The following is a 15,122-nucleotide window of genomic DNA, read 5'->3' as shown; positions in this document are numbered from 1 at the left end:
AACCCTACAGAGGTACTTCTCTGAATTAACTTCTGTAAGGACTTCTCATTTAACTGTTCCTTACCTGCTCTTGCTAAAACAAAAGAAATCCTTGTCTTGCTAAAGCAGATGAGTGACTGCTTTTCTTACCTTTTCCTTAGGACTTTAACATACTCCAAGGTACAGAGTTAACGTTAGTACAGTGTTTCATTGATTACAAGTGCAGAGGAACAAAGTAATTCTATAACTTTCAAACAAAGGCAATAGAAAAAGTCAAAAATGTCTTTCCCCTTTTGTTCCCAATCAACAGGTGTGTCTGTCTTCTTTTGGCTCCCCCACCTCTTTATTCTTTCTCACCCCCTCAAGGTTTTGACTGATAGAGGAGCTTTTTTTTTTTTTAGAAAAAAAGGACTTTGGGTACAAGCACAGTATCATTGAATCAGCAATGAGAAACCTAGCAAAGAACACATGCACCGTCCTTTTTGGTAAATCAGAAAATCACATTCCACCCAAACAACTGAACAGCATCTGTTACTCGTTCCATTTAACTTCTTTCCTGGTATCTGACTCATCTCAACAGAATTGCTTCTCAGATTTCCTTTTCTGTGTTGTTGTCAGGAGTCACGAGTACTAGGTGGTCAGTATTCGTTACTCAAAAGCTCACCATCCAAGTTACCACACAATCAGCTATTACATTAGCAATTACGACATAGGCAGACCCTGCTTAAGCTTGTGAAACACATGAAAACTAATACAGGTAAGGGAAACTAGCTAAAGGAAAACTCTGAAACTTTTTCCTAATCTTACAGATGATTTCTACTGATTCAGTTAACACAGACAATTCTAGAAAACAAAGGTTTCATCTAGATGTGCATACTGCATTGACACTTCAGTTTTCTGAGCAGTGATTAAGAGACTTGTAGACTCAAATACCTCTTTATTCCCTTCTCCAAAATCATCTTACTTTACCAATTTATTATAAAAGTCTCCCTCCAGTAAAACCAAGTACTTTGAATTGTTTCTGTACATTAAACAGCCTCATCAGTCCCTCTGCAAGCTTGTCTCCATTTAGTATTCACAAAACTATTTAAGGAATATTTCAGATGCTTTGAATTCAACAGTAGTCAGGCCACTCCACTAATGCACTGGTTCCTTACAGTAAAATGGTTAACTTTTCACCTAAAGGCAGAAGACTGCTCAGTCTGTAGCCTACGGACCTAAACCTGAGGGTTTCTTATTAATACATAAGGATTTATGACTGACTACTAATACTATTCATTTCATTCACACATAATGGACTGGTCACTATCAAGATAACTCATGTGCACAGTACAAACATTTAAGATCATACCAAGCCTCAACTCTGGCCGTCTGCTCATCTTCAAAAATTTGTGGTGGGTCTTGAGCTTGTATTTCAATGAAACCAAACTGAATGCAAGACCTGAGGAATAGTATTTCAGGAAAATCAAGACCATGACTATCTACAACATTTTCTAATTATCTACAACATTTTTCTAATTATCTCCTGTTTTGTTTGCCACACTACTCAGAGTGAATACTTTCAGCAAAGCCAATTCCAATAGCAACTCTAAGGGGTCACTGAATACTCTAACTGTAACACTTGTTGAAACAGATTTTATTTGCCATGAAACATAAAAGTCAGGTTAGGTAACAGGGATGTCTAGCTACACAAGGGCTTTTCAGACACCTCTGCTTAGGAAAGGTTATTCTACAGCTTTTGTAATAGTACCAAAACAACAAATAACCTATTCAGAAAAGAACCAAGGAGGAGTGGGTGAAAACTCCTTGACTTACAAAACTGTGCTATATCAAGGCACTATATTCAACCATCAGTAGAAGGGAGAGAAGACATAAATGAAAATATTGCTATGTAAAATGAAATAATTTAATAGAAGAATCTAATGAGATCAAATCTGTAGGATTCTGCTCATTTGCTGAATACATTCAACAAATATATATATTTAAAAAACTCTGTTCAGCGTGTAACAAAAATATTTTTAATTATTTTAATACATTCATACTGTAATGAAACTTTGCAACAGTTGCCTTGTCATTCCTGACAGAATAAACATCCCTAACACATTGTTTTATGTAGAATTTAATTTCAGAAAGAATAACAAGTTACTGTGGTCTTGTTACAGTGAGATCTGAACAACTCCCTTTAAGCAGGACTGGCAAAGTTCTCCAGTTGGCAGTTCCCTTCTCAATACAAATCAGAACTTAAGGATGTTTCCACAATAAACTTCTCAGTTTCATCAAGACAGCTTCAGTCCTTGAACGTTTTGTTTCAGATTGAGCAACTCTTTTTCTTGCCTCGTTTTCTCCAATTTGAAGGCAAGTTTGTTGGCTTTCTTCTCCATTCTGCGTTCCTATGCATATGAATAATTAGAAATTTACAAAATAGGAATTAACATGCAAAATCAAACAATTCTAATTAACTGTTCTAGATCATGAAAACAAGAGCAATCTGGACAATATTATCATTTATGGCACTAATTAGCAGAAGTCAAATTAATATGTGTACCAGCAGGATTAACATCTTAAATTACCCTGAAGCTTCTAATATGCTAGCTATTTCTGTTTCTAAGAAAAACAGCTAGTATTTAATTGTGGGCAATTAGATTTTCCATTTTTTTTCCACTCTTCCATAGTTTCTTTCAGATACTTTTCACTTTATGTAATCTGAAACATTATAAATGTTTCCTTTGCTACTCTAGATTGTAAGGAAATCTGAGGTTCCTTCTGAAGTTTTATCTGCAGTAGTGGTCACAATAACAAACCCAAAGTTTTGACACTGGAAACCAGGATGACAAAATTATCTTAACTTTCTTTCTAGTAGATTTTTTTTTTTAAGGAACAATAATTAGTCCTTTGAGACCAGCAAGTTTTCCCCATTACTTCCAGACATGAAAACAAGTGAGCCTTAAATAAAGTTTATAAGACAGATAATACAACATACAGATAATACAACCTCAGGTTTTGCAAGGTCTTACTTAAAATAATAAGTACCTTTCGCTCCTCTTTTATTGCCTGTTTTCTAGCCTTGCGATCCTCTTTGCTCTCATCTTTGGAACGAGGTTGTGTTGATGCTTTTGGCAGGTCACTGCCATTAATCATTTGCATGCGTTCAACCTGCTTAGCGGTAAGACCTTTCTGAGGCAAGATATGTAGAGGAATTCCAGTCTTCTGAGAAATTTTTATTGGCTTGGGCTAAAATAGAGAGTGCATATGTATTAATGGTCCCTACTTTTCTCTACAAGAAGTGCACATTGCACTGCATTAGCAGTATAAAAACGTTAGATTCAGATTTGATGGTAATTAACATGTGAGTTTCCCCATACTATTTTGTTCCTCCAGAAAAATGCACATTAATCCCAAAGTAAGAAACCAAATACATCTGTGAACAGAATCTAGCCTCCCAGAACATGAAAAACAATTTTCCCTTCTATTTAAATATTATTGAAAAAAAAAAAGAACTTCAGTAGGCACTTAGTATTCCTTTATAAGCTTGCAAGAAAAAGGTTTCCTTTCAAACTTTGGAATATCGAGCTGTGCTCTAATGATGGGGAACATCTGGAAGGCCAAAGAACTAGAATAAACTGTTTCAAACTGTAGAAAAAAATCCAAACTAATAGGTAGTTGTGAGACATGCATTATGCAAAGCTATATCATAGATAACAAAAAAGTGAATTCCTTGCTCTGTACGTTTCTGCCTAGCTATTACAGACATTTTGAACTGACTCAATTTTCCTTCTAATATAAAAAAATATATCGAAACCCCTCTTTAGTGAAGAAATAATACCAGAGGCTAACACCCTCCCCAACCCTCTTTTCTGCTCCTTCTTTTAAAGTAGATATCCATTGAGAAAAAAATGCACATTTGTGTCAAGTTTTCCCAGTGTTATTCATTAGAATAAGTTTAATAATTTTACCTTTGATGGCTCCTTAATAAGGGTCGGATGATTATATAAGTTTGAATATGTACCTAGGGCACAAAGGAAAAAGAAAGCAGTGAAGAAGGGCTTGGAAAGAGAAACGAGGTAAGTTTATTATGAGTTGTACTACTACTTAGGCTTTGGAAATTCCTGCTGTTGTGCTCAGAGCATAAACTGTTTTACCTAAAGCACTGCTAGAAAAGTTCTGAGATCACCTATCACTTACTTTGAAGTCCTAGGAACAAACAAGCAAACTCCAAAATACTTACTCAAGATGGATTCACAATCCCACTTCTCTTTTGGTTCCTCAATAACTACAGATATTATTTCTTCCTTTTCTTCCTCACTTTCTTCATTCGCAGGAGAGTCCAAATCTTCACAGGGTTCAAGAGCATCCAATTTCACACAACTTTGAAGAAGTCCAGAGAAGAAAAAAATACAGTTTATCTTTTCTTGAAAATGTGCAATTATGTAAAACCAGACTCCCTTCAGTAAAACTCCAAACCCAAGAAAGCTATTCCTAATGAAACTGGCACAAAAAATTAAGTTTCCTATGTAAGTCGCCTCAAAATAAACCAAAAACATTAGGACAACAGACACAGTCAACAAAAGAAATACTTCTGCATTTCAAAAGTATGTGGCACACAATACTTGTGACTGGAGGGCAGAAAGAGAAGAGTTTGTAAGCAAGGCAGCAGAAGGGATTACCATGTCTTTCAATCAGGAGACACAAGACTAATGTGAGAACATTTAGTTTAAGACAAAGCGAACATACCATGGAAACGCAGTCTTACATTGACACAGAGTTGCTTTATAAGCACTGATTTTTGCAGGGCTACAAATACTGTGTACCCATGCAACAGTTGCCCATGAGTTTATTATCATGTAACTAAGCATAAAGAAGAATCAGCTGCATACCAGAAGGACAGAATATACTTGGCTAAAGAGTCTGTTACAAACAAAAGTAAAGGTATAAGGAGAAAAATAAGTTACACTTAAAAGGGAAAGGAAGAATGCCTCTAGATACTACTTACACTAAGTTCAATACAATTATAAAAAAAAAAGCATAAACTCACTAAAACAAAGAAAATTCCTCCACTTAATTTTATCACAAAAATGGATAATACTCATATGCAGCTGCTTTTGTTGTGGGATGTAATCTTTGAGTACCTGAACTTGGAACAACATACCCAAAATGTCAATATAAACACAGGATTACTTAACGACTTATGTGAAGCAGTACTTCTGGGAATACATACTTCTTTGCTTTTTCTTTGTAGTAATCATTCAGGACTTCTTGCAACCGAGCATTGTCTGTGTTAATATAGCCTTCTAACTCCACATTATCTAAGGCTCCAATTTCATCTTCATCAAATTGTTCATAAAACTAAAATAAAGAAGTGGATATCTGTAATTAGATCACATCTGTTGTGCAACTTCTTGACAGTTTGAATAAGATCCACACATTTCTTTTTATTTGCCCATTTTTCCTCTCCCCTGCCAAACCCATCTGCAGTAGGATTTCCTCCTTACTGTCAGTATCCTTAAAGCATGGGAGTCACAAAGTTTTCTAATGATAATAATTTATAAATCAGATTCTGGAAATGGTTCTTATTCTTATCTATTATTTCAATCTGTACCTTAAGAAGCCTGTCACTGCTCAGTTCATGAATGTGTACTTTACCAGGCACCTGGACATGATTTGCTGTGTTGAGTCCTGAGATTAGCTCAGCTGGTTAGAGCATGGTGCTAATAACACCAAGGTTGGGGGTGTGACCCCCTACGGGCCATTTACTTAAGAGCTGGATCTGGTAATCCTTGTGGGTCCCTTCCAACTTTGAATATTCTGTGATTCTATGAACTGAGCTTCTCAGACAAAGCGTAACACTAACTGTGAATGCTCATACAGGAGTAATTTTGTTTAATTCTATCAGTGTTAGACCTTTCAAGAGCAATAACCTAGGTAACACAAGCCTCAGTACACAGTATTAAATGCGGAATAGACGCAAAGAACAGATGTTTGATGCCCTGACTATTGAAGGCAGTAAAAATTTGCACGAGACACCACCTGATGGAATGAATCAACAAAGAAGCATTTAACACCCTTAACAGTTACACTCTTGAGCTGCCTCACCTTCTCAAATCTGTCATCCAAAAGGGTTAATTGCTCATTCCGTCTTATTACTGAAGATGTCATAGAATATTCTGTGAAACGACTCCTGGTTTCTTCTTGCATAAAAAGAAATTCTTTTGCCTGTCCATTAACCCCATCATCTGATAAAGGACCTTCTGAATCATAGTCTTTATCACTACTGCAACTATCCTTCTCATCACTATCATCCTCCATATCTTCCCATTCATCTTCATCCTCAGCATCTGATCCCCTTGAACAAAAGTACAAAACAGTTTTAGAATAATACATGGACCTTTCCATAGCTCTGACCAATGCTGGGTTACCTGAAACAATTTGGCAATAACAAATTCAAACATTGAGAGGGAAAGATCAAAAGTGATTATCTTGAAGCCAGTAAAAGAAAAACAAGTTCAGCAGAAACTGTGTTGCCAAAGTCAGCATTACACTACTTTTTTCTGAAAGCTGAAAACATTTCTGGTAACTGTTGGATCACAGATTTGTGCACTAAGAGTGAAGTTACGTTTACATTCAGCTGTAGTTTTCGAAGCAGAATAATACTAGCTGCACTCTTGAATACTAAAATGAGAAAAATTTCTCACTGTTCATAAAATTATGAGATGATATCTAAACCTAAATAAATAAAATGCAAAATCTGTAAAGGTTCCAGAAACAACAGATAGCCTTTATCCATACAATTACTGATGTATTTTACATGTGATAGATGGCAATGTTTAAGTAGTTTAAGAATATTATTATTACAAACATTGCATGTAAACAATGAGCTCAAAGTAACAAATGAAACCCATCTCCTGGATAACACAAGAAAATTTGGTTTTTTAAGCTACCATTCACATAATACAAAGTAATGCTTTTATTCTTTTAATACACCAAAGTATTCAAATTTGAAATCCTATTTACATATGACAAACAGTTCAACAAAGTTCTATCTACCGTTTCTGTGGTTCATTTGCTTGTAGAACAAAATCATCTTCCAGGATATTTTCAGGATTGTCAAAGTCAAAATCATCATCAAGAGCTGCAACAATATCTGGGTCAAAATCTAGTCGTGGCCCTAGAGAGTTAAAAAACCAAAACAATACATAAATATGTAAGTTTTTCTGCCATGACAAAACCAATCCAGCTAGACTGTTAATTTGCAGTAAGGAAAGTTCAGATGAAAAAATCACAAAATTCCTCAATAATATTTGTACATTTGATACAAGCCAGGGCAAGTCACCATCCTCTTGTCAATTTTTATCATTCAGAAAAAACATTCCTCAGAGGTCTTAAGCTTCCATAAACACATTTAAATACAGAATATTGTAGAAGAAAAAATATCCAAGTTAAAGTACCACATGATCAATTAGCAACCCTAGTTCCCAATCCTAAAATTCCCTATATTACAAAAGGTTAAAAAGTGTTTCTCTGCTGCAATTAACAGATGTGTCTTTAGCACCCTTCTGCCAGGACAAGAGAGAACTGCCACAAATCCTTTCTGTTATAAAATATGAAGACAGCTGTAGACTACAAAAGTGTATTCACAGTCTGTTAATTGAAATAATACTAATGAAGGAATGTAAACAGTCCTCAGCATTTGAAAAGAAATTTTGAGTGAAAATCCAGTTCCAGACTTGAATTCAAACAGATGGAGTAATAGATTAATAGTATTATCTACAGTTTTCCCCTGTTATTAGCTTATAGTTTGCTACACAATAGTAAGTGCTCATAGATTCTGCCCTCTCCAAGCAAAGCTAAAAAGTTCTTATTAGTGTATCACAGAAATAGTCTCAAATTATAACACGGGTCTCTCATAGATCATTCTTTATGTCTCCTATTCAGCCTGCTCTAAACTGACAAGTATGACACCACAATCAAAGCCATAATTATCACCTAGTTCCTACATGGCAACTCACATAACAAAAAGGTAAACGATACCTGAAACAGGAGCAGCTTTATTTAACAAGCCCACATCCTCTTCAAACTCTGTGGCAAATACTGAGGAAGGTAACTTAATAGATGGAGCCTTAGAAAAGGAAACAAAATAACATCATCACAATATATTTGTTCTCAGCTTCTCCTTTGAGCTCATGTTAAAAAAAAGGTGCAGATACTCATGTGACCCAAAGAAAGTCTGTGAGTACTACTTAAATACTAAGACAAGCGTTACTTGATCAGTGGTAAATTTTCAAAGTTATGCAATGAAAGCTAGGTAAAGTGTTGGTAGCTTTAATTTTCACGTCAATATTCTCCAGGTATAGAGACAGTATTTTTTGCATTTCTGAAGCTTTTTAGAGAATGGCTGTACATCAGGCACACTGAAATTTGTACTTTTCTTTTGTTTTGGAGAATACTAACAAACATTTGGAATCACCCCTTTATTGAAAGGCTTATTAAAAGCTCCACAACATATCCATCTAATCTAACTTTAAATCTTATGTAGTATCACCAAACTGTACCTGAAAGGTATTTCTGACTAGGAACACTGGTTTTGACTAAAATTACAGTATTTGGTTAAATTAAACTCCCTCAATTAAACTGTCAATGGCACAGATCATTGCTTCAAAGTAATTACTGATTTTCCATTCCAATGCGATTCAGCATCAAGAAATTCTACACGTTATCCCAGCAACTGAAACGTTTGTTTTTATTCCCTCTGGGTTTTGCTGCATTCCACTTTAAAAACATGGTGTGCTGGTAATGCAACCTGGCATATTCATAACTCTCAGAGCATTCAAAAGTTCTAAAAACCTTAAAAACAAACACCCACCTCAGAAAAATATGTGATTTGTTCAAACAAATACCTTTGTAAGCCATCTCTGTAAAGAAAAGTTTGTCATGGGTACATGAAGTGTTTAACACTGCACTAGCAAAATAATGTTCATCAATAAACTCTGGCTTGTCAACTTTTGGTTTTATTTGTAGGAAAGTCTGATTGTGGGTCAAAAGGATCTTTTTATATAGAAGGAGATCACAGTCACAGTAACATTTGCTGAATACGGTTATTGTGTCTACAGGATACTAAACTCCAAAGAACAGCATAATCATTAGCAAAAATACTACTTACTGAAATTCTCTGAATTTCATCTTCTATGTGCCCCTCATTTGTAACAACGATTCTGCTTTGCTGTCCACGCACAGAAGGGACCAGCTCAGAGGGACCAGAGGCTTCTTTCAGATGCTGCAAATAGTCATAGTCATCATCAAAGAAGACGCCGTACTTCCGCTGCTCTTCCCTTCTTTGCTCCTCATGCCCCTTGGAAGGGGGGCAAAAAGAAAACAGAAAAAAGAAATACATTTAGTTAATGTATAATTAATAAATAAATGTATAAAAATAATAAAAATAAATACATTACTTAAGTTCATTTAAAACTTATTAGCAAAAAGAAGAGTAACACATCAATTGAAAATGCCTGAATTCTAAAGTCCTGGTAGTCCTCTCTCCACTCATTACCTGCACAAAAACTAATTAGAAGATTGTAATCAGCTGGTTCAGTGTTTGGGTGCTGTCTGAGCAGGACCTTAGACAACTTTTTCCACCAGCAACATAACTTACAAAGCCTGTTTTACCAGAGTGGGTCAGGCAAGTTTTGTTGTTGTTTTTAAAATATATTTATATCCCTAATGCCAGTTAGTCATCCTTCAACCACCATGTAGTAACTCACAACTATCAAACTCCTTACAACATCTCCTTCTTTTTAATAAGCTGGACTACATACTACCTTCTGTCAGAATATGTTTTTATATTGTATGACTGCAAACCAACTTTTTTCTCCACAGCATTTCTTATCTGAATGAACCTCGATATTAAAAGTCAGTATTTACTTTCTGTGTAGGCAGCAGAACTCTCTGGGGAGCAGTATCATCAGCAGCAAGTGGATCCCTCTGACTTCTGTGCACTAAGTGAAACGTTACTGCCCTCTTCTTCTCTATGAAGGGTTTCTTCTTCTTGTGAGGCTGCAAAAGGGCATTTGGTTAACCATTAATACAAAATGAAAAATTAAATGCACCTACAAAGAATATTTTGTCTAGAGTGTGCTACTCTATTCTTTTTAAAACAATACTTTACAAACATGTTTGGAGACAGAGCAAAAGAGACTAGTGGTGGCTTAACTCATCTCACCAAATGCACAACAGATATTTCATAGGTTCCGACAGCACATGCCGCTTATTCAGCTGCCAAAAGGCAAGTACAATAAATATTTGCTAGTATCCTATACAGTTTAACATATAACCCCAGAAAGGAATTCTTAAGTAACTACAACAAATTTCATCCCCGAAACACAGGAAACCGACATGAGAAAATTCCTCGAGACACATCTATATTCTGGAAAATTGTCTGGACGGTGTTCCTACGCCAGCAATTCAACACCAGCCAGGAGGACTAGAACCAGACATGGTTCTAACATCAAAAATATAAGCCTTTTCTAAAGGCTAGCACATCTGACTCGCGGAAATGCTTTTATGAATGTTTCTGGCTTTACTTACCCACCAAAACGCGTTATAGCAGATATATGCAACCTAGGGGCTACTCTAACCTGCCTTCTTCACCCGGTAGCTCCGAGCACACAACACGACCCACTCACCATGGCGCTGCCCCCCGGTCCCGGGGAGCGCTCCCGCCACTCCCAGTGCCCCCAACTCCGCTCGCTCCACGCAGGCCAGACCTCAGCGCCGCCGAGCCCCGGCCGCCATCTTGGAATAGACCACTCACAAACGGGGGGAACGCGATAGGCAGCCGCTTCGGGCAGGTTTGGGCTTTTTCTTCTTCACTGTAAAAATAAAAAACAACGAACGTTTTCTCAGATTGAAATAGTACTTTATTAAATGAGAGGTTCTGTGAACGTAAGGGAGGTTGCTTTTTCCCGCTCGCCAGGGACACATTTTCCCGTTTCTCCCCCCAAACTAGTGGTTCCGCCCGCCAGCGGCCTCTCTGGCAGAGGGGTGTGCGGGAGCCAAGGGACAACGCGCATGCGCAGAGGCCGTGCCGCCGCTCGCAGGAAGAGGCGGGGGAGGGCGGGGCTTGGTTAGGGGAAGGTGTGGGGAGTGGGATATGAATTTGAAGGGTGAGAAATAAATAACACGTAGTCATATTGAGAGTGTTTTGCCATATTTGAGTTCTTATTTCTTACGAGGAAAGGCTGAGGGAGCTGGGCCTGTTCAGAGAAGAGACGACCCAGAGGGCACCTCATCAATGTCCAGAAGTATCTGAAGGGAGGGTGTCAGGAGGATGGAGCCAGGCTCTTTTCGGTGGTGCCGAGCAATGGGACACGAGGCAATGGGCAGAAATTGATGCACAGGAAGTTCCACCTGCGCATGAGGAAGAACCTCCTTACTGTGTGGATGACTGAGCACTGGAACAGATTGTCCAGTGAAGTCTCCCTCCCTGGAGATACTCAAGAACCGTCTGGACACAATCGTGTGCCATGTGCTCCAGGGTGATCCTGCTTGAGCAGGGAGGTTGGACCAGGTGACCCACTGTGGTCCCTTCCAACCTGACCCATTCTGTGGTTCTGTGATATGACACATTAGCTGTAGAAATTTTACCTGTGCTGCACAGTGCACAGACAGTGCTGTGCACAGACACAGGCGCGCACATGCAGGTTCCTTGCTAAGAAAGAGAAAAGTATGCTTGGTATTTTAGGAATATGATGTAAACCTGTTTTGTTACATTTCAAAAAGAAAATGTAAAACAGAAGGGACAGGTTTTTTTCCTATATTCATACAAGCAAATAACAACAGCTAAGAAGAGGTTGTTACTGAAAATTCAGAAAAATTATCCAACTTATATGTGTATATGTATGCAACTAAATATATATGCATATGTGTACCTTAAAATATTAGCTTCAGTCATATTTGAGTGGATTTCATTGGCTCTCAGTAGGTGTCACTAAAGCTCCGAAAGAACCCAAATTTTCACTGTTCTGGCTGTTATTTTCTAAAGTCTTGCATCTTTACCATCAGGTTTCATCACATCACTCTTATGGAAGTGCACAAACTAATCTGATCAGCTCCATCAGTTGAAATTGGTACTCAGAGGATTCAGATTAGCTCTGGATTTATCACTGCAAAGGCTAGAGTTTCCTCTTGCAAAAAGTACATGGTGAGCATCTTGTTGCCATCTGAAGGTTGTAGTAGACACTCAAGATACAAAAAGGTGTCCTTTGACTGCATGCTGCAAATTTTCAGGTTTTTCAGGACTGCACCTTGCAGCAGAAACTCCTCCCTATAGTGTGTCTGTACTGTAAACCCAGTGACAGGTAGAATAGCAGAGCTGGCTTTTCACAAGGTAATTAAGACCAGAATCACTCAGCTGTTGAAAACACAGTGCTTAGCATTTATCTGTGGGGTAATGATGTAGATTAGATTACTCCTTATTGCTTCCAGGTCCCTGACATAGCTCTGACATACACAGAAGTGCAAAATACTTGTACATAGACTTGGTGACAGGATTACACTTCACAGTCCCATAAATCTGGTGACCTCCCTATCTAATAATGGCAGTACTGTCATTCCATATACCCCAAATCTGGTCTAGAAGCATCGTATCAGTTTGGAAGTAGGAAAAATGAGCTTTTGCTCTCAACTGTGTGGCTAATCAGCTGTTTCGTATGTGTAAGTTAAGTTTACCTGTTTCATTATGTCTGAGGGTTTTCTGTCTTGCTTTCATTCACATCCCCACCCTGAATTTCCTGGTTAGATTCTAAGCATTTAGGGGGAAGGATATGTATTATATGTTCACATAGAGAATAAAACAACAGGCTCCCTCCCATATCACAGAAGATCGATAATGTATACAAACAGTAATACATCTGGAAATCAGTTTTAAGATTAAGGATTAACAATAATAAGCATCGTGTTGCCTCCTTTGTTGATACCTAAGGGTGAGTCGTCTCCTTCCAACTGATTTATGATACATCAAAATTCAAAATTTAGTATCACATGTATTTGAAATGTATATGAGAGTCTCTTGGAGACTCTGCTTAAGCTTCTCATTTCCTCCAAGCCTTAAAAGGTCATCCATCCGACTGTACTCTCTCACTGGCTTCTTTGCAGAGACTCTTCACACTTTAAATTCAGCAAAGAGCATCTACAGAGACTAAAGGGAAAAGTGCTCAGGTTACTAACCATTTCTTTTATGCTTGCAGAAGAAGAATGGTCAATATTGAAATGGTCTGTCAAGGCAGACACTTTAAAAATAATATGCTGGAAGAATATCCTTAACATGATCATCAACTTGCCTTCTGTGTGAGGAAATTTATGATAATATTTTTCTCTTAGTTCTTGCAAAGCAGAAATTATTGCAAAGTAATTAAAAAACAAAAGTTATTGTCAGTCACTTTGTAATGTTAAAAAATTGGCAGACACACTGCAGACTAGGTTGATCCTCAGCTACGCAGATCAGTTTTGTCCATGTGCAGTGGGTGTAATTCTGTTGTAAATCTACTGTCAATGACACTTGAACTAGTGAAAACCACTTCTTGATGATAAAAAAAAATTGGGAAACTGGGAACATGGATTAGGTCTCTGAACCACTGAGCTATCACTCTTTATTTTTATACCAAGTATCACTTCATTGAACACACCACTACACAATACACCACTCATGAGGGAGCTACCAGATATGTTTGAAGGACCTTGGAAATTCAAAGGAAGATTTTAGGAACCTTTCTTCATCTCAGTTCCATGAAGAGGGGTTTTTAATTTGGTCTCTCAATTTAACTCTTTTATATATGTCCATGTACATGCTAAAGATTCAAGAACAAAATATTTTCTGTATTTTATATTTTTCAGATGATGATATTGGAATATATTTCTGTGCATGTATATATATATATATATATTAGTGTATATATATATACTACATTACAGATAAAACCTCAAGAAGCAGCTATCATTAATTTGTAATAATTCCAGTATTCCAGTTACTTATATTCTCAGATATCAATACACCTGTGTAAAATGCAGTATCAGATCAGCCAGTTCTTTATAGTTACCATAATCAATCACACTGAGTCAAGTTGCCAAAGTATAGGTAGATGCATCCTTTTTACAATTGTTATGTAAAATACGCCCTCCACAAGCTCAAAAGTTATTGGTATTGATTCTCCACAGATTTACATGTTTTGAAAGTAATGAAATGTGGAAAGTACACTTTAAAGAGACAGGAATTCTAAGCTGAAAATGTTTCAGATACATTTTGTGTAGTTACCAGTAACTATCTAGCATGCCAGGCAATGGGGAACCAAGGCTTGAATTTTGTTTGCCTTAGTTTACTTGAAATAGGAACATTTAATGAAATTCAAGCAAGTTACTTTGAGCATAGTTTGTTTCCATTTCCAAGCAAACTAATAGAAACAATAAAGTATAAGAACTGGCCCAGTGCATATTAATAGGTGATACTCTCCATTACATGCTGCAGAATTCCAATGAATTCACGTGAAAATTTCATTTTAGGTGATTGTGCTGCCTTACAGTATATTCAGCTCATAAGAATCTTCCGGTTTTACCAGACCCTCCAAAGACACTACTGGAACACTGATGTGGAGGGGTTATCAACCTTCCTTACTGGAGTCGTCTCTCAGAGGTGTCCATGTGGACTTGATTGGAAGAGGCATGTGTGCAACTATTCCTACTACTGAGTAATACCTTGCCCTGCCAAATTGCAGCTCTACCAAAGGCATACATGTTCTTGAGTGGTCCGTGTTTAAGGTACATTTGGGTCTACAAAGCATGGCATACTAATAACGTCTTTATTTACTGTTTGAGCTATTCTGTAAAATGCTGGGAGGGGACGCAATTTATTAGCTCCTGAGCGTACAGCAATGTGGTCTACAGCACATCTCTCAGATTTATAGTTTGGTTGTAAATGGAATTCTGTTTCTCTTTTAGGGAAAAAAAAGAAGTCTTAAAAGCTATTTAAATGGTTGCAGGCAATTAAGCACGTGCCATCTCCACACCCTTCCCACCCTGCGCACACAGTCCCATTCAAACAAGTCATTTATATATTTTTGTTTGAAATCACACCCGCTAAAATAATAATCCAAAACACAGTA

General features: G+C 37.3%; 1 protein-coding gene across 1 annotated transcript; it reads right to left on the bottom strand.

Annotated features, from left to right (window-relative positions):
- Nucleotides 1-1,869: 1,869 nt before the first annotated feature.
- LTV1 (LTV1 ribosome biogenesis factor) lies at nucleotides 1,870-10,772 on the bottom strand. The gene is made up of 11 exons (XM_017825902.1): nucleotides 10,653-10,772; nucleotides 9,892-10,023; nucleotides 9,134-9,322; nucleotides 8,005-8,092; nucleotides 7,021-7,141; nucleotides 6,070-6,319; nucleotides 5,195-5,322; nucleotides 4,205-4,344; nucleotides 3,933-3,985; nucleotides 3,010-3,210; nucleotides 1,870-2,369 (listed from the first exon to the last, which is right to left on the bottom strand). Exons 1-11 carry the CDS (start codon nucleotides 10,653-10,655, stop codon nucleotides 2,256-2,258), a joined length of 1,419 nt encoding a protein of 472 aa, XP_017681391.1. The 5' UTR covers nucleotides 10,656-10,772; the 3' UTR covers nucleotides 1,870-2,255.
- Nucleotides 10,773-15,122: the final 4,350 nt, after the last annotated feature.

This window comes from Lepidothrix coronata, unplaced genomic scaffold (genome assembly GCF_001604755.1).
Source record: "Lepidothrix coronata isolate B3197 unplaced genomic scaffold, Lepidothrix_coronata-1.0 Scaffold123, whole genome shotgun sequence".
Lineage (NCBI taxonomy): Eukaryota > Metazoa > Chordata > Aves > Passeriformes > Pipridae > Lepidothrix > Lepidothrix coronata.
Note: the sequence above shows the minus strand (reverse complement) of the source record. Positions and strands in the feature narration are given on the sequence as shown.